Source organism: Camelus bactrianus, chromosome 14, assembly GCF_048773025.1.
Source record: "Camelus bactrianus isolate YW-2024 breed Bactrian camel chromosome 14, ASM4877302v1, whole genome shotgun sequence".
NCBI lineage: Eukaryota > Metazoa > Chordata > Mammalia > Artiodactyla > Camelidae > Camelus > Camelus bactrianus.
The window spans coordinates 60680642-60703835 of record NC_133552.1 but is presented as its reverse complement, the minus strand read 5'-3'; the positions used below and the strand labels follow the sequence as shown (position 1 = coordinate 60703835).

General features: G+C 52.2%; 1 protein-coding gene across 5 annotated transcripts in view; it reads right to left on the bottom strand.

Moving 5' to 3' along the window:
• Positions 1 to 23194, bottom strand: part of FARP1 (FERM, ARH/RhoGEF and pleckstrin domain protein 1) — a 277204-nt gene that overhangs the window by 1764 nt on the left and 252246 nt on the right. For 4 of the 5 annotated variants that reach the window (XM_074378447.1, XM_074378446.1, XM_074378445.1 and 1 more), the window contains 10 exons: positions 19252 to 19333; positions 13666 to 13903; positions 11319 to 11449; positions 7127 to 7195; positions 6783 to 6872; positions 6018 to 6100; positions 5820 to 5932; positions 5224 to 5414; positions 1129 to 1236; positions 634 to 785 (listed from right to left, as the gene is read on the bottom strand). In XM_074378447.1, coding sequence (XP_074234548.1) covers positions 634 to 785; positions 1129 to 1236; positions 5224 to 5414; positions 5820 to 5932; positions 6018 to 6100; positions 6783 to 6872; positions 7127 to 7195; positions 11319 to 11449; positions 13666 to 13903; positions 19252 to 19333 — 1257 coding nt within the window. The remainder of the gene's footprint in view (positions 1 to 633; positions 786 to 1128; positions 1237 to 5223; positions 5415 to 5819; positions 5933 to 6017; positions 6101 to 6782; positions 6873 to 7126; positions 7196 to 11318; positions 11450 to 13665; positions 13904 to 19251; positions 19334 to 23194) is intronic. The other variant, XM_074378448.1, reaches the window with a different exon arrangement.

Sequence of the window (23194 nt, the reverse complement as noted above, 5' to 3'; positions counted from 1 at the left end):
GCCCTGCTTTGTGGGAGCTCCATTTTATATACTTGAGCATTTGTAACCAGTGACTTTCAAATACCCTGGGGCCATCCAGAGACATTTCTGGTTGTCACAACGGAGGGGGTACAGCTGGTGCCCCACCAGCAAAGCATGATCTGAGCCAGAATGTCAGTAGTGCTGGGTGGGCCCAGCTTCCTGCCTTCGTGGTGCTTAGAGCAGCACTTTTGAAATTCGCTAATGCCAGGCTCTTCCCCGGCAATGGCACGTGACCCTTGCTGCACCACGACAGGATCCCAGCTTCAGTAAACCCAGCCCTCAAGTTCAGCCTTCCCAGCTGTTTTCCAGCCTGGGTCGCATTTGAGAAGTGCTGTGCCCTGGGCTCACTTCGCACCAATGGAGCTGAGGGACCGCTGCTCTAGGGGTTGGGGGAGGCGTCCAACCTGGTTTCAAACCTTGGTGCTGTCCCCAGTGAACTAACTTCACTAATCTGTGCCAGCTCGGAACGGGCAGGGTTGGGGTGACAAGCCCATCCTGGTAGGCAGTAAAGACAGGGTGGGGCCCGACCCACTCACTCGCTTGGGAGAAAGCCTTTTGCCCAGAAGAGGAGTGTCCTTTTCCTGCAGGTGCCCTGTGCAGGGGGACAGTTACCTTTCGAACGTGTATTCACTTTCAGCCCTGAAGTAGTACACGTGGGACTTGAAGTGCAGCTTGAACACGTGGTCTTTGTGGATGTCCTCGGCCTCCGAGGGGACAGTCAGTGAGTATCCCAGCAGAGGCAGGCTGGCAAGGGGGTGATTGTCCTGGAAGGGGGCACAGGAGGGGGCGCTGAGTCTGGCTGCAACCTCCCGCCTGCGGCCACTCTGGGAGCCAAGGCCACCGGTGTGGGCCTGAATGCGGTAGTGGGCCTGCCGTGCTTCAGCCATAGGTGAATCCACCCCGCTCCCTGTCCCGCCAGCGGACACGCGGCCCCGCTCCCAGTGGAAGCAGTTAGCCTTCACTTTGAGTGGAGGGTCCTGATGGCTGTGGCCCTCCACGGCTGGTGGGGCGGCTCAGGGGTGAAGGTCTTCCTCCTTCCAGAGGAAAGCTGTGGTGTGAGGGTGTGTGAGGGTCCGTGAGGCTCCCCCCCCCCCCCCGGGCATGCACCTGGTGTGACTTGTAGAAGAACAGGCAGAAGTTAGTGAACACCACCCACAGCTTCTGCCACCCATTGCTGTTCTTGAATTTCCTCAGCAGGTTCCCCGACAGCTGATTCTGCAAGACAAGCAGGCAGGTGAGGAGCACAAGTGGAGAACCTGGTCACAGTCCTGGGGGCCCTCGGTGGCATTGCTGGGCAGCCCCCCTGCACTAGGCCCCCAGGCCGGGGGTCTGAGAACAGGCTTCCTGAGAGTGACTGAGATGCCTTTCTTCCCGGTAAGGGGAGAAGCCCCTGGGAAGTGGACTGAGGGGAGCTGCTTTGACTTTTGTCACCGGTTATGGGTTCAGTTACAGTCCCTGAAAGATACCTTGAAGTCCCAACCCCCTAGTGCCTCAGAATGTGACTGTGTTTGGAGACGGGGGTCATCACACGTGTAACTGGTGAGGAGGCCATGCTGGAGGGAGAGAGGCCAGTCATCCCCTATGACTAATGCGCTTGTATGAAAAAAGAGGAGGGAGAGAGATGTTGGAGGCACACGGCGGTGAATGTAGCTACAAGCCCCAAAACAAGGCAGCTGCCTTCCACGCAGGTTTCAGAGGGAGCTTGGCCCTCCTGCCACCTTGATTTCTGGATTTCTGCCCTCCTGAATAGCGAGACAAATGGTTCAGATCTCCAAGGGAAAGGGTCCATTACCCTCAACTACATGCCCTCCTGAGCCCTGTGCCAGCAGCTCCCAACTGCCACCTAGTGGCCACAGCTGGAACACTGGATGTCCGCGCGGTACTTCCAGACTATCCTCTCCCCTGCACCAAAGGGACCTCATCCAGGAGAGAATGCTGGTAGAAGCAGGCATTTTAGTTTAACTCCAGAGCTCCTGTGGGCTCCTGAGCGAGGATGCCCAGAGTGGAGTATGCATAGCCTTGCTGATGCTGTAAATTCCCCTCAGTGTCACCTCTCAGAGGACATGAAGACTCCTCCATGGCCTCGGCATGCCAGGAGCTCATTACCAGGAAGCCCCAAAGCAGAGAGAAATGGACGGTGGTGGTCACACAGCCTTGTGAGTGTAATTATTGCCACTAAATCGTTCACTTCAAAGTGGTTTAAACAGGCAAACCCACCACAATTAAAAATACATATCCCTGCGTCTACTCTGCCCCTTTGGGGCCTCTCCAGTAACTCATATTTACTCCAATAAGCTTTCTCAAGGAAGGCCCCCTCTGCCGGGAGTTGAGTTTGAAGGGCTCCAGCCTCGAGCTGCTCACGGTCCGATGGGGAGACTGGGGGCTGGTGGTGCTGCAGATGGAGTGCCCTGTTTTCTTGTGCCTTTCCAAGAGTGGCAGCTGGTGAGGTGAGTTCCAGCAGGGGACGGTGGCAGCCAGAGTTGGGGTTGATGTTTTTGCACCAACACACAAGACTGCGAGTCTAGTATGGTGGGAAGGCCAGTAGCACATCCTCCTTTCCTTTTACTTCATATTTTTACACCGATTCAAATACATTCCTCCAGATAGTCCAAAAAGCCTTTCTCTCAGATGCAGTTACCTCTGGAACAAGAGACAGTCCATCCCACAGTGTGGTTGACACAAGTTACCAATGAGTCAGGTTCCAGGCCAGTGTTCTTCCCAAGGCACGTTCACAAGGAGGCTCTTAACGCCAGCCTCCTTAAATGCTCCTGGAACGTGCCAGGGTATAGACTCTAAGTCCTTCTGGCCTTGCCATCTTTAGAGACCAGTTGGTTCTTAATAATTGCATCCACTTGTCCTTCCTTGCTCCCCATTGTCCTAGCGGCCTCCAAAGTTGCCACCCTCACTGAACCCCTGCACCCCTGGGCTTCATTCCCATATCCACTTCAGTCTCCTACTCAGGTGCCATGGCCCCTGAGCTCTGCCCCCACCCCCTTTGTCAGCAGTGCTCTCAAGAACCTGAACCTTTTGTCTGTGTGGCTGACCCTTGGGTCAGTCCCCAACCTGGACTAGTTCTCCATCTGCTGCCTGGACAGGGGAGGTCAGCAGCCCCCCTCACCTGGACTGCCTTCTTGGAGGATGGCCTTTGCTCTTCCCTCTGCTTGGTTCCCAGCTGCTCCATCCCTACTGTGGACGGACTTATGTCCCACTCCAAAAGATATATTCAAGTCCAGAGTACCTGTGAATGCCTTATTTAGAAATAGGGTCTCTGCAGATGTCATCAAGTTAAGATGAGGTCATACTTGAGCAGGGTAGGTCCCAATCCCAATGACGGGCATCCTCATAGGAAGAGGACTTTCTAACAGATACACAGGGAGGTGGAGGCAGAGACTGGAGTGATGTGTCCACAAGCTGAGGGAAGGCTGAGCATGGCAGAAGCCAGGAGAGGCCTGCGACAGATCTTTGTTCATGGCCTCCAGAGGGAGCCAACCCTGCCTCCACCTTGACCTTGGACTTAAGGCCTCCAGCCCTGTGAATTTCTATTGTTAAGCAGTTGGTGAGACTGTTAGAGCAGCCACAGGAACCAAGAGCCCTCACGTCGGCTGTGCGCCCAGCATGCCCTGCCTGGCAGCTCTCAGCAAACTTCCTCAAAGGGCCACACACAGCAAATAGTTTAGGTTTTTTTGGGCTAAGAAGTAAAATCAGATACTTGTAGCAACCATTCAAAAATGTGAAACCCCGTTCTTAGTGGACGGGCCGTAACCAGTCTGGGCAGGCAGGATTTGACCTGTAGGCCACAGTGTGCGGGCCGGTCCCTGACACTCAGCTGACCCACCCCGACCAGAGGCTCCCCTGTGCCAGCCTGTCCGCCCAAAGAGCCGGGCTCGAGAAGCTGTGTCTGGGCCGCATTCTTGAAGGGCCTGCACGATGGTTTTAAGCCCACCAAACTCCCACACCTTGCCCTGCCCCCTGGCTTCCCTGGGCTCAACTGGACAGAACAGCTCTGATTAGGTTTTTTTTGGGGGGGAGGCATCAGATGGTCACTGCTTCTTCCCTGCTCCCTCTTGCTGGAAAGATCCCCTGACACCTTGAGACTTATGGCCTCCCTGGAAGGAATCTCCAGTTGGCCAACTTTACCAATGGATGCAGTAGAAGTGTGAAGGGAGGGAGAATCTGAGGACAGTGAGCCCCTCGGGGAGAGAAAGTCCACCCCTGCTGGGGATGGAAGAGAGGGAAGGTTCATGGCAAGCGGAGCCCCACCAACATGGCAGGGACACAGCCCCTGAGGATAAAGATGTTTTCAGGAGGAAGCAGGGGTTTCAGATCATTATCTGCAGCAGGGAAACTCAACAAAAGCAGTTCCGTGGAACGATGAAGGTCACTTCCAGAGAAGCAGCTCAGAGAATCCCGATCAAAAACGAAACTGGCCTGTTTCCAAGACTGCTGGTTCAAAAAGCAAACAAACTACTGTTCTTGGCTCCCAGTCTCTTACATGACATTTCTGGGGCCAGGCATATTCAGGAATTCGAACGTTTCAGAAAGATAATCCTGTGCCTGCACTCTGTCACCCCAGGTAGAGGGGTCTGGGGCCACAGCCCAGAATCAAACACAGTGATTCTGTACTAAAACACGACACTCACAGAACCAACTGACAGCCCCCTGACTGGTCAGGTCACATTCTGCTGCCAATGAGATATGAAGAGAACTTTGTGGTTTTAGAGCTTTCTGAGCTGGGCATGTTTGGAAAGGGAAGGGATTATGGACCTGGACTGGAGGCCGCTTAGGGGATGGGGAAAGTTCACAGTGGTGATATGGGGGAAAGCCAATCAAAGCCAACTCTGAGGGAACTCCCAGAGCCAGCTTCTCGCAGGTTCTCCCATGACCCAGATCCCCTGTGGACCTGGCTGGCACCAACTTTCAGACCACACCGCCTCCTGGCACCCGATTCCAGGGGCTGCTCCAGGGCGTGGTAAGCACAGCACCTGGGTGGTCCATCCAGAATTCTCTGCGCGGACACCCAGAGACAGCCTCTACTCTAAGGCTGACTCCACCAGAGAAGAGGACATGGGGGAGATGGCCCGGAGAACGAGAGAAAACAACATAGGCAGCCTGGGGCCAGATGGAGGCCAGAAACGGTGGACCTTGTGTTCCCAGAAGGTCCAGGCCAGCTCCTCAGCCACGCATGCTCGGGTCCCGCCCTACCTCCACAGCCACGCTGAAGTCCACCATGGAGACGCTGGTGTTGCGGTGCCAGCACACGTGCACCATGGTGTTGCCGCGGTGCGGGGCCTGGCGCTCCAGCGAGGTGCGTGAGGCGCTGAGGTCATCCTCCGACTCCTGGTCGCCCGCCGCCTCCTCGGGGGACTCTGCGGCAAGAGGCAGCACTGCCATCTCTGCGTGCCAGAAGAAGGGCCCTTTTCCTACCTGCTCCCCGGAGCCGAATGGGAAGTTGGGGAACCCCAGGTACCCACTGAGCAGGAAGTCACACTCACAGCCGAGGGCTTGGCCAGGGCTCCATGCCAGGGAGCCCCTAACAGCCTTCTCCCCCTGGACGCCAACACGTGGCAGTGCTGGCCCAGAAACCAGGATTCCCCCACTCTCTCATACTGTTTTAAGGCTTTTTAAAAAATAAACTTAGAAAAAGTAACTTCCTTGATTTTTAGCTTAAAACACAAACTTAGACCTCAGATCGGGGTGCACTGGGAAAAGTGATTTTCAACGCAATAGGATCCCCTTCGACAGCCAGAGTGATCCGTCTCCTCCTGGCTAATCCCTGTGCTTGTGTGGGGCACACTTACTGTTGTCAGGGGGGCTGCTGGCCAGGAACTCGGGGGCGGGGCCGCTGCTCTTCTCTGCCAAGTCAATGGCCATCTGTATGTCCTCCACCCACTTTTCCATCTCCGACCGAGAACTGAGGAGAGAGGATGGTCAGGTTTTCAGGGCACAGCAGCTGGGGTGTGGGGTACCGAGGTAGACGGGCGGGCTTCCTGAGTTACCTGGCAGCCACGATGATGGACTGGCGCTGGCCCCGCAGGGTGAGGCAGTGGGGCACGCCCCACTCGTCTTCACTTTCCTCGATCTGTGGGGCGAGTGTTCGTAACATTACTGCCAAGCAGGGAGCAGGACACTCAGTGTGTTTTCAAACGTTCACCCAACTGGTTACAGGTCGGAGGAACCCCATTAGAAAATTCCCAATTGGAAGGTGAAGGTAAGGTCAAAGTGCATTGAAGTTTTTTGGCTGAGCCGTAAACTTCCCTCTAGCCGACCACCGAGGAGAGTGGGGATAATCCAGGCAAATAATCCCGTGCGCACTGGTGCCCCATCTGTCTCTGCCACCCAAGGGCTGCAGAAGACGGAGATCCGTCCACTGGACATGCTGGGAGAAGGACAGGCAGCTTCCTGGTCTTTACTGCACAGGAATGGTGAGGATGGCCCCTCAGGGCCCTGGGGCCAGGCCCCCGGCAGTGAGAGGCAAGTTCACACCACGTGGCCACAGCAGCTTGCCTCTTCACTAGGTTCTAGAAGGAACATCGCTGTGTATCCCACATGCAGAAGGAGGGCTGACGTCCCAGAGACCCTCTAAGGGCCCTAATTTGGCCCAGGTTTCTCATGGTGCCTGTGATGTTCTCATTTCCTTGTCAAGTCCCTCTTTTCCTTCCTCGTGTCATGGTCACTGGCTCTTGCCTCCTTTAGCCAGGTCTGTACCCTGCAGGCAGCCTGGAGGCACAGGCCCCAGTCCCGAGCCCAGGACGCATACTCACAGTCATGCCATAGAGTGGGAGCTGCCCGTGAACTTTAAACTGATTTGAAGCTGTCAGCCCTCTGCTCGTGTACAGCAAGACGTCGTTGAACTGGAACAACAAGGACAAGTGCGGCTGAGATGAAAGGGCCCCGTTTGAAATGCACAAGTGCGGAAACTACGTTTTCAAAATCCCATGTGAGACAGTCCGTGGACCTCAGCAACTCCAGCCTGAGCAGCCCTGGCTGCTTATCCTGCTGCCCGGGTCCCCTCTCTGGGGTGGTGGAGGCCTAGCCCCATGCCCCATGCTGGTTCCACAGCCCCAGTCACTGATTGTGGTGACGACAAACAGCTCTCACCACTTACCAGGAAGAACATGCGCTGCTGGAGCCCCTTCCCGGAGAGCTTGCTCAGGCTGCCCAGGCGGATGAACTCCTGCAGGGAAGAGAGACCCATGAGCTGGCAGGGGGCCTGCGACCCCTCTGCCACGCGGAGACTCAGCTCTGTGCGGGATGCCTGCGCACACCGTGGTCCCTTTCCCACTAAAAACCACAGCGACCATAGCTCCAGTTTACTGAATGCTGTGCCATGCCCTCTCTAAGCTCGTGTCCTTCCCTGCCACCTGCAAGGCAGGGGCCACCTTCGGCTCCACTGCCAGAGAGGAAGCTGGCAGTCAGAGGTCCAATGGCCCAGGCGGTGGGGCTGGGTCACACTCGGGCTTATGCTTAACCCTCAGGCCCTGTGCATTGCTGGTTGCGAGGAGGCGATAAGGACCCCCAACAGATACAAAGTGGCAGCAGGGGATGGGGAGGACGGGCCCCAGGAGAGAACTGAACAGAAGAATTTTCTCCATGACTTATAATCTGGTTCTCAAAAACGAGTAGCTGTGTTCCAGAATTAAAGAACCAGAAGCAAATGTGTCTGAAGAGCTCTTCCTTCTGACTGTACACTCTTGAGGGCAAGGACCATTTGGGGGCACTTAAAAAGAAAAACCCACAAGACTATCATTTAAAAAATTGTGGCAAAATACATATAAAACTTAGACTGCATGACGTTCAGTGCGTTCCCAGTGCGCACTCATCCCTACCACCTAAGTGCAGAATTTGTCCTCATCCACAAGGAAATCCGTGCCCGTGAAGCGGTCACTCCCATTTCCCCTCCCCCAGCACCTGTCAGCCACCAATCTGTCTTACGTCTCTATGGATTTAGCTAGTCTGAGTATTTCAGAGAAGTCACACATGTAATACGTGGCCTTTCGTGACTGGCTTATTTCACTGAGCAGTCAGTTCATCCACACTGTAGTGTCTGTCAGAACGTCCTTCCTGTGGCTGAGTGGTCCGTGGCACGGGCAGACCACACTGTCTTCCCACCTGGTGATGGACACGGGTGTTGTCTCCCCTTCTGGCTCCTGTGCTGCTCTAGATGTTCATGTGCAAGTTTCTGTTTGACACCTATTTTCTGTTCTGGGTACAGAGTGGGATTGCTGGGTCATATGGAAGTTCTGTGGTTAACGTATAAAGGGACTGCCCAACTATGTTTCCCCAGAGCTGCTTTTAAAACACAGCTGCAAGTTCTTTGACTGTCTTTCCATAGCGGCCAGTCTCTGTCCCCTTCCCTAGATGTAGGTGGACTGGTGACCGATTTGACGGAGTATGGAAGTGACACTATGTGACCTTGACGACTAGGTCATAAAGCTACACGGAGCCTCTGCTTTGTCCAAGGGAACACGTGCCTGGGAACCCTGAGCTGCACGTAAGCAGCGAGACCCCCTTGAGCCCAGGCTCAGGAGGCCCCTCGTGTGCTCTCATACGTGGTCCCCAACGAGCCCAGCCTCCAGCTGACCCTCTGCCACTGCCACTTGGAGCAGAAGAATCCCCGGGCTGAGCCCTGCCCCATTCCTGACCCTCAAAACCATGACATACTCAAAGGTTGTTTTCAGCCACTAAGACCTTGGGTAGTTTGTTACGTGCCGGTAGGTCCCTGAACACCTGCCACAGGTTCCCTGTGCCCATGGCAGCTCACGAGCCAAGAAGAGGGACTCATCCAGTTCATTTTGATTCTGTAGACTTTCTGCACAGCCTGACTCGACTCTTCCTTTGGTCCTTTATGAAATGGCGATCAAAGACTATATCTGCTAGTGATTTAACTAACATATTTTGGAGTTCAGCAAATTGATAGAAATCGAATACTCGCTGGTCCATGGGATGGATGCTAAACAGACAGTAACAATTTGGTGTGAAAAGATGGCGTCTGAGGGCCTGCCTTCATCCCAGTAGGGGGTCTGGGACGAAGAGGGGTGACCTTAAGGTGCCGTCACTCCTGTTCCCAGCCCACACAGCTGATGTTACACATGTGCTGTCTTAACGGATCTTAGGGACGTGGGGTGGGGAGGACAGCTGGCATGAGTCACTCACTGCAAAAGGTCAGGTGGGCTCAGCCCGAGGGGCAGGGGCCTCCCCAGAAGGGCGAAGGGTTTGGATCAATGTCTGAGGGCTGGAGACAGACATGTCTCTTGCTCAGAATGGTATTTCTGTTTCTGTTTTGTTTTTTAAGAAAAACATGAAACGGGAGAACACGAAAAGGCCCCTGATGTCCTTAAGCTCAGGCTGCTTCCTTCTGGAAGGAAGTGCAGTGTCCAGGCCTCTGAGTTTTAATCAAGCGGACCCCAACTACCCTCGGGGAACAGGTCTCAGGCACAGAGCTCCGAGGACGGAAGACCACAGCCTGGGGCCTGGCTCAGGCCAGGGTGTGCTGGGGCCTTCTGCCTGGCAGGGTGACTCCAGCTCAGTCCGCCCGCAGGGTAACCCCGAGGGCCATGGCGTTACGGCTGGGAGCTATGGTAGGAACTGGACTGCAGGGAGCTCTGACATCATCTGCTAGCCTTTCTGTCTCAATCTTTCAGATTCCACAAGGAGGTAAATCTCTCAGAGCCGTCTTACCGCTCATTGGGTTATTCGGTCATTGAAATGAAAGCAACTCAATTAGCTGCGGCGTGCGGCATCTTAGAACTTGCCCCTCTGCGGGCCGCAGTCCCTCCTTCCCATTTCCTTCAGGGCTGCCTTGAAACCGTGAAGGGCCATCAGGCAGGTTGACAAAAGAATACAGAGATAAGGCGGGTCTGCGGTGCATAACCAGCACCCCGGTTCAACTTGAAATTGAACCCAGGGCCACCTACTCCAATCCACGGGTCTTTTCATAGCCCCATGGAAACTATGCCTCAGGGTAAGCAGTTCTTCACAAATGCTCTGTTTGCCACATGGCATAATGTGCTAAATATTTTATAACATCCAAAGTTAAGGGAAAATTCCACTGATTCCACAAAGCTTGACTAAGGGCCCCATGTGGACGGGTCAGCGTGACTGTTACGGGCTGAGGCCTGGCAGAATCTGCTCCCCGGCAGAGCTGAAGTAAATCCCAGCTTTAATTTCCACCTGGCACTGACCTTGTAACCCTTCTGACAAGCCTGGATAGCCGGTATTCTGGTCAGTTTTGTAATTAGGCTTCCCAACAGAAACACCCAAATATCCAGAAGATGAAGGACGTTGCTGCATCTTCCCTGAGTTACACAGGGTGAAAGTTTCCAGGGAGGCGACCTGTCAGCTATGACTAGAAGCCCCGGACAACTGGATGCTGGTCTGAAGACCAAGGAAGGTATGCGGCGGATCAAAGAGGCGGAAATTGCCTTCTGAACCAGGGTGAGGTGTCATTCAAGAAGAGGCACTACTGGAGAAAGAGCCCACAAAGAGATTTGATGAGACACAGCAACCGACTCGTATTTTTAATTCCTGGGCAGTGACTGCTTCCTAGGGTGAGACCTGGAGAAAGGCAGGTTACCTTCGATTTTTAAAATGCTCACGGGGGTGGGAGAAGTATATAGCTCAGTGGTAGAGCACATGCTTAGCACACATGAGGTCCTGGGTTCAATCCCCAGGACCTCCATTAAAAAAAAAAAAAAAACTACAAACAAAACCATAAAATGCCTATTGGCCTGGAGGGAGCACATCTGGCAGCCAGGCTTCCTTAACTGTGAATCACCTACATGTCATGAAGGATGCCCGGGAGGTGAGGTCAGTAAGAAGTGGGTGTGCCTCTCCCAGAATCGTGTTCTGGCTAAAATGGTATTTTAATTACTAAGAGAAAGTTGCGTCTTTAAAAAATACTCTTATTTACATGGAAATTGACAGCCTGCCTTCACACACACTGCTTTCTAGCACCATTTTACCCAATTCTGAAAAAAATGCTTTATCTTCCATTTTCATTTCCCTAAATTAAAAATAAGCAGTCTCAAATCCCCTCAGAAAATGGTGGGGGGAAAAGTAAATAAGCAAGTCAGCCAAGAAGGAGCAAAAGCAGAATATGAGGTCAAAGGGTGGATTTATCTCCTAACACAAGATTTTTAAACTGACACTGAAATGTTCAAGGCATTTTCCCAGCTGTCCCTTAGGAAGGAGGCTATTTTAACTCAGGATGTCCACATTCAAAAGGTTCCCATTTAAGTCACTTCAATGTTGCCTTTCTGGCTTTACCTCCAAAGCCTACAGAGAGCATGGCCACTTACCCTTCCTGGAATCACAAGATTGTCAACGCCAATCAAATCTTTCTTGAGTTCATGCAGCTTCTGGAAGTTCTCCATCTTGATCATTGTACCATGAAGCTGTGCAGCCATTTCCGTGATCTCCGCCAAAGCAGCTACGGAAGGAAACACAGAAAGTTTAGCATTAACGGCAGAAAAGGGTCGTTTCCCCCATCGTCTTTACGCTCAGTTCTGCAGGGTAAAATCCTCCCACAGCTGAACTGTCAGAAACCATCCTCTTCTAGAGAAAACACTGCTGTTTCTCAGCAACAGAAAGTGAGTGATTTACATTATGTATTGATTTGCTTTGCTTCAGTTTCCCCTGCACCATCTTGACAATGTTAATGCCCCCTGCCTGGCTCCGGGTGGACAGCCGTCCTTCAGTGAGAATCTCTTGTTGGTATCCAAGGGCAACAGTAGAGGAATAAAAGTGCCTAGAATTGGTTCCCAGGACAGAGATTTCTCTCTCCTCCCTGTTACCTGGGAAGGACAGAGCAGAGTGAGCACAGAAAGCAGCGAGACCACGGGAAAATCTAGGGCAAAGGAAGGGTCTTTCTGGCAAAAGGTCTGATAATGCAGCACCTTCGGGTAACGAACGTTCCAGCACACTCCAGTTCCTCCTTCTGCAGACATGTTTACCAAGATGGTTGCAAAGAACAACTGCAAACTCAATTCTCCACTGTGGGCACATCTCCCCTCTACCCAGGGGCATCCAATATGGAAAAGGAGCTAGTGCCCAGCTGGTACGAGTTTGGGTGGCACGCCAATCCACAGTAGCTGAGCATTTTGGTCAACTTGTCAAGGGAAAGCAAGAAACATCTGTCCATGGAACTGCGATCTTCAGGACCCTGAACACCCCCTCCCCCCGCACCTCCATCCTGGCTGGGAGACACTCCTTTCTCCTGCTTCTCCTGGGGGTGCAAATGGAATGCCTCCAGCTTCTTATCACAGAGTGCTCCTTGTCTCAGCCAAAGTGACAAACCCAGAGCGTGCTCTATCTTCAGACATGATCAGCTGACTTAGTCCAGTCAACAGTTTGGCAGGCAGGGAGGGGCACCAAGCCTGGAGGTTTAGGCACAGACAGAGCCTTAAAGGAGGAGGAGGACTGCACTGGGGAAAGGACCAGGAGCTGGTGGCCAGGAGTCCAAGCAGAAGGAACAGAATATGCCGAGACACGAGGCAGCAGGGCTTGTTTTAAAGACTGCCGTCTAAAGCAAACCAAAATCCCGTCATGATGCATTTCTGTTCTCCTTCCATAACTGCCAACGTCTTAATTGTTTTGCCAAATCTTCTGGGTGGTTTTTCTAAAAACAAAGATTAAGTGTACGGTACTTTAGGCAAGAGACAGGCCTTGACATACTAACAGGTGTGCGATTTCATGTAATCTGTCGAGCCACCTGCGGAGGGCGCACTCTGCGCACAGACGAGCTGGAAAATGTAGGGGCCCCAGCAACAGGCCTCAGGCCTGGCCTTCGAGGGACCTGCAGTCCAGGCCAGGGAGCTCAAACATCAGAAGACCACATACAACACAAGACTGATGACACAGGTCAGAAAGACAACACGAGGCACAGTGGGGAAAGCATGGTCTGGAATGCCAGCTCTGATCTTTTGCCAACACTCCCAAGTCCTTTACCCACTCTGAGCCTCAGTTTTCTTATCTGTAAGATGGGCTAACAACACTCATGGGGTTGTTAAAGGAGTAACAAAGCATTTAGGTAAGTAAGATGCCTGGCAGAGTACCTGGCCCAGGTGCTGAGCGAGGGACAGAGGGTAATAGTATCAGGAGCCAGGAGGATAAAGATTGTCAAGAACACTGGTTCATGTTACAAGTCAATTACTTTCCCGCTGTGTGACTCTGGGCAGATTCCTTAACCTCTCTGGTTTCAGCAGCCCCCATATGTAAAATGAGCTCACTCCTGTCTTGTCGGCTTCTGAAGACTGAGAGCTAATACAGGTGAAGTGCTTGTGGTGGTGACCTTACAAACGCCCCACAGCAATGAGCGGTAGTACTTGTTACAAGTCATTTTCCAAGGCCTGTCCAAGGGGGCAGTGATGAGGTTCCACTGTGTATGTAGAGGAAAGCTTCCTGGAGGGGGCTGACTCTAAGTGGAGCTTCTCCAGGGTTCTTGGCCCTAAACCATTCAGGATGGAAGGAGAAAATGCATGCGAGAGGGGATGGAAAAGAGAAGCCGTCACGATCATCACTGCTTTCTTTATGGGAACGAGCAAGAGAAAACAGAAACTACTGGACCAGGTCCTAAAAAGTATCGGCCCCGGGTCATTATGGAACCTGGGGACACAGTATCCCCGCGCAGCCCCGAAGGACGCTCACCGCGGCAGTCCCGGAAGTCTGCGTGGCTGGGCGGGTGGTGCTTGCACAGCCGCTCCAGGACCTGCTTGTAGTGCATGAGCCGGTGCAGCGGGCGCAGGAGGAAGGTGTTGAGCGGCAGGTAGCACACCTTCTGCAGCTCGAAGTCTCTGCACAAGCTCTCCAGCCGCCGGGAGCCCCTGATGCTGGTCTCCAGCGCCTCCAAAGCTTCGCTGTGCTTCCACAGATGAGCTGCCAGTTGCTGGTGGGCAGAAGACAGGGGAGGGGGCGAGGAGGGGGAGGGGGCGAGGGGGAGGAGAGTCCCACTCAACCACGTGGTCCACCCAGCCTGACTCTCAGAAGTAAAGCTCCCCTTTGCATGCATTACTTCATCCCATTTATTTAATTTGAAGTTTAATATTTCACAAATTAAATTCTCAGGACGAAATCAAAAGCTCTTAATGCGCTGAGCAGTTTAAAATAACGCAGGGATTGTAAGATACTAGAGATGTATGCATAACATTAGACATGTAAGTGTTCTTTTAAAAAGGAGGCTGGCAAAACTGTGGGGAAACAAATGAATGGGAGCTCCTTCAGGGGGCTTGGGGTTTTCTCCTAAATGTCAAAAAGTGACAAATTAGGCCAGGGCCACTCAATAAACATCACATAGTTAAAAAGTACATATTTCTGCTCAACTCCCCGACTCTGCTCATATAATGACCGAGCATCTGCCATGAACCACCTGCAGGACTCTGGGGAGCGGACGGGACGAAGACTCCGTCCATCTCTACCGGGCTCTGACCAAGGTCCTCTGCTTGAGCAAACTTCCACCAGGCTCCTGAACTCTCTCCCAGACCCATTGTGCACTTCCCCATACAACCCAGTTTTAGTGAGAACCCTGCCAAGTCACTTCACCAGAACCTCCCACCCTGGATATCTGTTTACTCTCGACATTGGGGTCTGCACCCCCAACCACCCCCAGGGGATGTCTCAGCACCTGGCTCGTCTTCAGCAAAGCATCCTGTTAAGTCGGCTCAGCCAGAATCCCCCCTCACCTGTGACGTCCCCTCACAGTAATTTTCCATCCTCGGGCCCTGCCCTGTCCTTGGCTGTAGATTCCCACTGGCTGCGGCTGCACTTGGAGTTGAGCCCAGTCTCTCCCCAACTGTAAAATGCCCTGTGGCGTCCCCACACCTACTGTGATGGTCCTGAATGAAGTGTGCTCTGCCACCTGTAACAAGTGTTGTTGCAGATCTTTTTCCTTTAACGGGGTGGTGGAGACAGATGCGGGGTAAGAAGTTTGGTGACAGAGCATTTGAGAAGGAATTCATCCCTCACAACAGCTGTGGTCCTCAAGTGTTACATGGTCACATCCCAGAAGTGGGCTCACTGCGTGCAGCCGACTCCCTTATCTGGACTCCCAAGTCCAGCATCTCCACCCCCAGACTCATAAAGAGCTGGAAATGCAGTGAGTCCAGACACCAAGCCCACAACCCCTGCTCAACTGCGGCTGCCTGTGATTCACTAACCCCAGGCTGGTTCTGCCACCAGCCCATTCCTCAGGACAGGAAAACCTGGAGATGACTCCAGATGCCCTCATTTTTTAAATCCTTCACCAAGTCCTACCAGTTTGACCTCCTAAAAACAGCAAGCCCGCTCCTGTTTTCACCCCATGGTCACTGCCCTCGTTTCGGCCACTGAAGTGGTGTCTGAATCGGGGTCTCTGCCTGCACACCTGACCCCTGACTTTGGCGTCTGTCAGAACTTCCATCAATTGCAGTTGAGCACGTCACCTCTTGCTTGGACTGGGACAAGAACTCCCACCATGTCAGGACAACCTGCAGGGTCTCAGGGCACACGGAGCCCTCATCGTGTAAACCCTCCGCCCCTCCATCATCACCTCTTACCACTCAGCGGGCCACCTGCTGAACCACCTGCACTCGAATGTGCCAGGCCCTCGTGCCCAGAGCCTCCGCACAGGAGACGCCCGTTCCGAGACACCCCCTAAGCCCCGGCCCACGTTCAGGGTCAGCTCTAGCCCTTCCCTGAACTTGGTGCCTCTTCCTCCTGTACTTCCGCTGCATTTGTCCATCTTAACCCTTATCACATGGTCTCCCTGTCGAGTTTCTTTTGTGACCTATTTTTTGAAATATGGTTTCATAGAAAGTTGCAAAGACAGGTAGAGGGGGTTCTAGGCACCCTTCACCCAGCCTCCCCTAATGCTCACATCTTGTCTAACTAACAGCCCACCATCACAGCCAGGGAACTGACACTGGGACAATCCAGTTTATTTGGATTCCGCCACTCATACATGCCCTCGCTTGTGTGTGTGTGCGTGTGTGTGTGTGTGTGTGTGTGTGTGTGCGTGCGTGTGTGTGTGTGTGTGTGTGTGCATGTGTTAGCTCTGTGCATGTTTTCACATGTGCAGTCTGTCCTGTCCTACATTCTCAGGGCCTGAGACACACAGTAGGTCTCCACAGATGCCTGCTGGCTGCACGTGTTAAATGAACAAATGAACCAATGCCTGCTCCCCACCGAGGCAGGGGTCTTGTCAAGCCCTGAGTGCCTGGAGAGGTGAGTTCAAGGCTGTCAGAATGCAGAGTAGAATGTGAACGGTGGGGGTAGTAAGGGCTCTGGAAAGATCGTCTAGGGAAGGCTTTCTTTGTCAGGTTTAGCGTTTGGACTGCATTCTCTAAACCACAGAGAGACAAGGACAGTTTTGAGCCTAGTCAGTCTGGCTGTGATACAAATGGTGGCTGATGTGTGGTTGGGAGGCAGCTGGGTGAGTCATCGTGGACAGAGAGAACTGAGACCCAGAGGGAATAAAGTGGTAGGAGTTTAAGAAGGAGAAGAGGCAGGACCTGGAGGCTTCAGGAGATAGGGCCCAGGAGTGAAGGTCACAGCCTGGACAGCTGGTGAAGGGTCAAGACGAAAGGCAATGGTGCCCTTTGCTTGTGCGGAGTCTGGAATGCCTTTGGGCACCTGGGCAGATGTTTCCAGTTGGAAGTTCACAGCCCGGGCTAGCGATCACGAGCAGGGTATCTCTGACTTTTGGGCAGGGTTTGGAGCCCCTGGCCCAGCTCCCTCAGTCCTGTGTGGAGGGTCTGGGAACAGCTGCAGGGGAATCCTTGCTGAGCCCCGCGCGCCGGTCAGTGCACGGTTCAGACGGGGAGACACTGCAAGCTGGATTTCACCCTAAGCATCTTGGATGAAAGTACTAACCAGGGCTTCTGCATCTCTAGAACCTTCTGCTGCGCCCCTCCACCCTTTACAAAAATTATTTAAAACTAATGATAACAACCACAATTAAAAAACAAAACAAAACACGTTTCTCCAAAACGCTGCCAGTGACTCTGAGCCTCTCCATCTGTTTTCATGCTGCTTGCCCAGAGCTCCACGCTGTAAATGCTCGTGGCATCGGCACAGTAACCAAGACGCCAGCCCAGCAGAAGCAGCTGACTACATGCAAAAATGCCAACTCACTGGACGAGAGGAAGACTCGCCAGGGGTGGACATCAGGTGTATTCTAGGAGGTCTTGGGTGCTCGGGGAACAGGAGGGAGGATGCCTACTGCACGTCAGGCCTCCGTGGGAGGGACATGAGAGCTGGGAGAGAGGACAATCTCAGGCTGTCCCTGAGGAGACAGGGAGCAAGCTGGCAGGTCTCCGCCACTGTCCCCCGAGGCCTGTGATGGCCCCCGCTCTGGTAATCTCAGGTGCAGGGAGCACCATCAAATAAGGTAAAAACAAAACTGGGTCAAGAAAAGGGGCACCACGTGGGAAAAGAGGCTTCCTACGAGGAAAGTAACCGGGAAGAACACCAGTCACAGACACACGTTAGAGAAGACGCTTTTAGCAAGTGACAGAAGCCAGTCTGAAGGGGCTACACGCTGTGTGATTTCAACTGTATGACGTTCTGTAAAAGATGGCGGAGACAGTAAAAGATGAGTGGTTACCAGGGGCTGGGGGAGGGGAGGGATGAATGCATGGAGAGCAGGATGTTTTAGGGCAGTGACACCACCCTGTGTGATTGCCGTCACGGTGGGTCCAGGACATCATGCCCTTGGCAAAGCCCACAGAACGCAGGACATCAGGGGTGAGCCCTACTGCACCCTGTGGCTTTAGTTAATAACAATAACGTAGCGATACTGGTTCATCAGTTGTAACAAACCAACCACAGCAATGCAGGATGTCACTAACGGGAGACGGACACGTGGCGGGGTGCCAAGAATATGGGAACTCAGTGTGAGCTTTCTGCCCAATTTTTCTGTAAACCTAAAATGGCTCTAAAAATAAGATATATTAATAGGAAACACTAAGGAAAGTGAAAAGATGTCAGTTACCGTTACGTGTGAGTTTTGTAATCTACCTTACCTATGGCATTAAAAATACTGCAGTTGCGGAACACTGGAGATAACTCTTTGCTTTTTTTTTTTTTTTTTTTTTTTTGCATAGGATTCTGCCATCCTGATGGCTTTTGGGGACTCTCTCTGATATCCCCCGAAGAGGGGGGTGTTGCTTTCTGAACACCGTGTAAAAGTGAGCAGTAGGCTCAGGGTCTGTTAAATAATAACCTTGAACTTCGTTGAGAGAAACAGGAAATCCCTTGACTAGCTTCAGATCCTATGTCTTCTGTGTCCCCTGCCCCCTGCTCCACCCCGACTGTCCTCTCTCATGAGATACATCGTTCTAAGGGGAACAAATTCAACACCAGTTAGATTCTTGGGAATTAATTCAAACCTCAACAGTAACTTTTACTCTACGGGTGCCTTAGATGTTCTAGGTGCTCAGCCAGTGCTGGGTGGATGTGGGTGGATGGACTGATGGATGGATGGCTGGGCGGACTGAAATGGTGGCATACAAGTGACCTGCCTTCTTTAGGGGGTTACAAGGTTGTTCTTAGTTATTAGTTAAGGTTATTAGGCAGGCTCTGGGCAGGAAGATTGATTTAAAATGCAAATACAGGCTGTCTTCGTATTGAAAAGACAAATTGTGTGAATCAAAATAGTACATATTAAAGGAATTATTTATGGATTAAAATGAAAATGCAGAAATGAACATTTCAGATGGAAGAGCTGGGGCAGATTTCAAACATGAGGTGGAATCCTGAGCTCTCTGCGCGGACTTTCACTCTCCTGTACCATTGTCGATACTGCTGGATGGTTAAAAATACATTTACCTGATAAGCTGCTTCAAATCACAGAACTGACTGGAATTCCTACATAGCCCTGAATCCAACATTTTTTCACACTCACAAGAAGCCAAAAGAACGGACTGAAAGTGAAATGTTCAGTCAACCCACGTTTTGCCTATGTAATTTTTCAAAAGAGTCTTGAATGACTCAGACACAGAAAGTACCTGTTGTTTTGGTTACAACAGGGAGCTTGCGAAGAGGAAAAATGCTGACAGTGCTTACGCGGGGTGACTGGATTTTCCTTGATGCTGCCAAATAAAGTTATCTGGGCGGGGCAGAGAGCGTCCCCAGGGGCATGCTGCATGCAGACTGCCGAATCAGGTGTTCGTGGGAGGGGGACCGCGGCCACGGCCTCGGGCAGCCCCAGCGGCATGTCCCCCGGGGGACCCCCACCCCCCAAGCCCCCGAGCAGCCCACCTTCATGTCCTGAATGTTCTTCAGCATGACGTCCCCGATTCTTTGGTAATCCCCTCTGAGGTGGGCATTCGAGCGGCCTTCCCTGAGAGCAGAGGGTTGGAGAGCAGAGCCTTAGCAGTGAACACACCACCGGACGGCATTCCCGCCCCTGATGACAAGGTATCAACGTTGATGCCTGCCTTTCCAACCACATTTAGACACCCCTCTGCGTGTCACAGAATGTCAGCGCCAGAAGGAGACTCTGAAGTGACCCCACTCCTTCTGCAAAGAATTCTGCTTTGAAAGACATTTTAAATTGGTCTCATTTTACTTTTTTTTTTTCTTTCCATCCACATTTGGGTGATTTTCTCAGTGTTAGAACAGCATGGAGATGACTTGCAGGAACAAGCTCCTGAAATCATTCCTTCTTACAGATCGGAACTAACAGACATTTTAAGAAGCAGGACTGAGCCTCAGAATCAAGGTGTCTGCTCCCAAGAGCCCTTAGTCTGAAGTGGACAAAGGGCTGTGTGAAGAGCCCCTAGGAAGAGAAACCTATCTGAGAAAGTACAAGAAACTCAGGCACAGAGAGGGGTGTGGGGAGAATGACCCGGAAGAGAGCGGGATGGGTGTCCCAGGTACGGAGATGGGTCAGGGTCCCCTAGACAAGGTGGGGGTAGGTGACCAAGATGTGGGCACTTTCAGCCAAGTATTTGGGTATATATTCCTATTTCTTCTGGCTCCTGGTTGTATCAGATGTTGATAATCCGGGGCTTAGACAGCAGTGAGAAAAATAATAGGATACTGGTAGCCAGCAGTGGCTGAGTACTGACCACAGTGCTGAGCGCATGGCAGGCATCACCTCACTCGATCCTCACGGCAGCCTTACGAGCAGGTACCACCATCACTCCCATGCTCACGACTGAGGCACCAAGAAACTAAGCAACTCGTCTCATGTCAGTGATCATGAGGCAGCGAGCCCAGGAGCCCGGTCTACACTCCTCTCACTTGGATACCTGTGCATATCTGCAAATCTACCTGCTGACAAGAAAAGAATTTCCCAGTGACGATTATAACATGATTTTCAACAATGAACCTGGCTACTGTCTTCAAACCAACCATTCAGGATAGTTAGAATTCTGCCAACTTAAAGGGAAAGGAATGGATTGGGGGGGGAAAAAAAGGTAAAAATCTGGGCACAAGGCTTCCCGTCAGAGGTGAGGGGCGCTCAGAGTGGAATAAAACCCGAGGCCCCAGGGGGATGGGGCAGTGACGGACACTCCACAGATGTGCCACTCCAACACCTCCAGCACCGGGAGAAGTGACTCCCCTCTCGGCATTCGGAGCCTTCCACGACTGCTGGCTCCATCTCTGATTCATCAGGGATCCCAGGATGGGGAGAAGAGGGCAGAGAGACATGTATGAACTTGATGAAACACATCAGGGGGTAGAAAAGTCAAGGGTGGGACAGACAGAAATGGGGTGGGGGAGCGGGAGGAGGCCGGCTCCACACCTAGCCCCTGGCTGCCCCCACCAGGCAGCACGAACACCGTATATTCCACTAGCTCAGTTCTAACTGGGCATACCTTGTGAATTACATCACAGGGGAGATGAGCACCAGGACCCATTAGGTAATTCAAGCTTCTCGAAAATAAAAGGAGCCGGGGTACCCATTACGCTCCCAGCCCTGCCTGGGTCTTCAGCAGCTCCCCTAGGGCTGTCTTTCTTTACCTGTCCTGTTCTCTCCCATTGACACAGAGTCCCTCAATTCCTCTGCTTCCTCTTAGTGGCCAAAATAGACGTGTTGGATGATGGTAATAATTACTACTTGCTTCTCTCCTAAGTTTTCACTTCTTCCTAAGCAACCCCTTCTACTCTCCGTGGTTTCGATTCACGATGCCAAATCTGTACCCCAGTGTTCTGCGTAGCTACTGACTCGGGCACCGCAGTTCATACCTTCCTGAAGGAACTGCTCAAGTGACCCCACAGGTATGTCAAACTCAAGATGTTCCGTGCAGAGTTAATTATCTTGCTGCCAAAACCCAGTCTTCTTCCTCCATTTCCTTCACCGTTCGGCCTCAGTCTCAGGCTAGAAGCGTCTGTTACCCTCACTTGTCTGTCTCTCTTATCCATCGGATCCCATTCTCCCCCCAAATGAGGTCACCGGAGAATGCTCAGGCATCTGCCTTGGACCAGGCTCTCCTCCGAGACAGTCCTCAGCCCTCTGCTAACAACCACGTGTTATTCCAGCCTGTCAGCTACAGGGTTGTAGCATCTCTGGATTTTTGGCAAATGATTATTAATGAAGTCACAATGGAGACATTTATCATTTGGCCATTCTGTTGCTCCTGTGTGCGTCTGGGTGTAGACCTAAACTTACTGGTTGTTCTTCACCTTACACACTTGGGACAAAAAGGAGCTTCAGCCCGAAACAGAGGTTTTCTGCTATTCAGAACCACCCTCCACCCCTACCTCACCTTCAGCATCACAGGAAGCTCTTAGGGGTTGGGAAGTTCTCCTTCCCTCTTCCCCACGTCTGAACAACAAAGGAGGACCCAACTGCTGAGGCAGAAGGGCCTGAGGTTGACTACATGCCACACATCAATAAACAGAGGCAAGACACAATTTACAGTTGATTTCTGGGAAGGCAGCTATTATCTGGAACTTAAATCACTGACCCCCAAACCTTCAAATGGGCATGCCATTTGAGAAAGGTCTAGTTAATCTAAAGGATGTAATTTAGACATTTTAGCGAGAATCCTCTGGACTGAGTGGGCAAGGGGAGAAACAGGGGTCTCCGCTTCCATTAATAATGAGCAGCCTTTTCCCTCTCACGGAGAGTGTCCCCACCCAAGGGAAATGAAAAGCAGGAACGCAGACTGGGAGGAGGAGTGGGGAGAGGCAGAGGGGACCAAACTTCATTGACTTCACTTCCTTTCTTCTTTCGCCAACTATTTATTAGAAGAAAATGTACTGATGTTAAAACCCCAGACGCGAGGGGCCCTTCTCTCCTGCACTGGCTTGCTAGCAGAACCTTATTGTTTTGCGGAGCCTTTAGCATCTTCACTTTCATTTTAGAGACTGCTCTGGGCAGTATTGCCAGTCCCCTGTGTGCAGGGGAGACACTGATGTCAGTCCACTCAAGGGAGCAGCTCTAGGTGATGCGGTGAAACCAGGCTGAGGCCCTGGGAGTTCGTGCAGCCTGTACTGGCAGGTCTGTCCCCTCCCCACCGAGACAGGGCACGTGCTGCCCTGCTTGGTTCCAGAATATGGACTCAGCCCATGGGAAAGGGGACAAGACCCAGTGCTCTCACTGCCCTGTATAGACTCACTGTCGTGTTTATACTTCCTAGACGTTAATGCCAGCAAACCCACGAGTCTAAAGCATTTGCTTTATTGTAAAGAGTTAAAAGGTCACTTTATTGTGGGGAACATGAAAAAGTAATTACAACTCTTCCGGAACAGCCTCCGGATGTTAACCTCACAAGAAAAGGGTCCTTGTTTGGAAGATAGGGCCACATACTTGTTGTCTGTGTAATTACCGCGAGGCCACACAGCTGAAAATTCTCTTGACAGTTTCACTTTGGAAACCCACGTACCAAAGCAGCCTCCCAGATGCTGAATTCTGACCCTTGCACCATGATTAATGTGCTTCCAGGAGCAGCTACATGTTATCTCAGCACAGGTTTAAACACACACACAATCTGAGTCTTCCAGACCCTCTGCAAACACTTCATTCACCACTCCGTGAGCTGGTCAGCAACTCAGCAGCAGAAAGACCGAGGTTCAGGCTTCCCCTTCTCACAACGAAGTGAAGACTCATCTCCTCAGATTAAAACCCAGAGGCGAGCCGTGCAGCTCAGAGCTAGAGGGCTGACTTTTTTAACCTGGCTTTGTGTTGGGGCGCTCTCTGACCCTGGGAAAATAGATTAAACTGTGAAGTCTCATTTTTAGGCCTCATTTG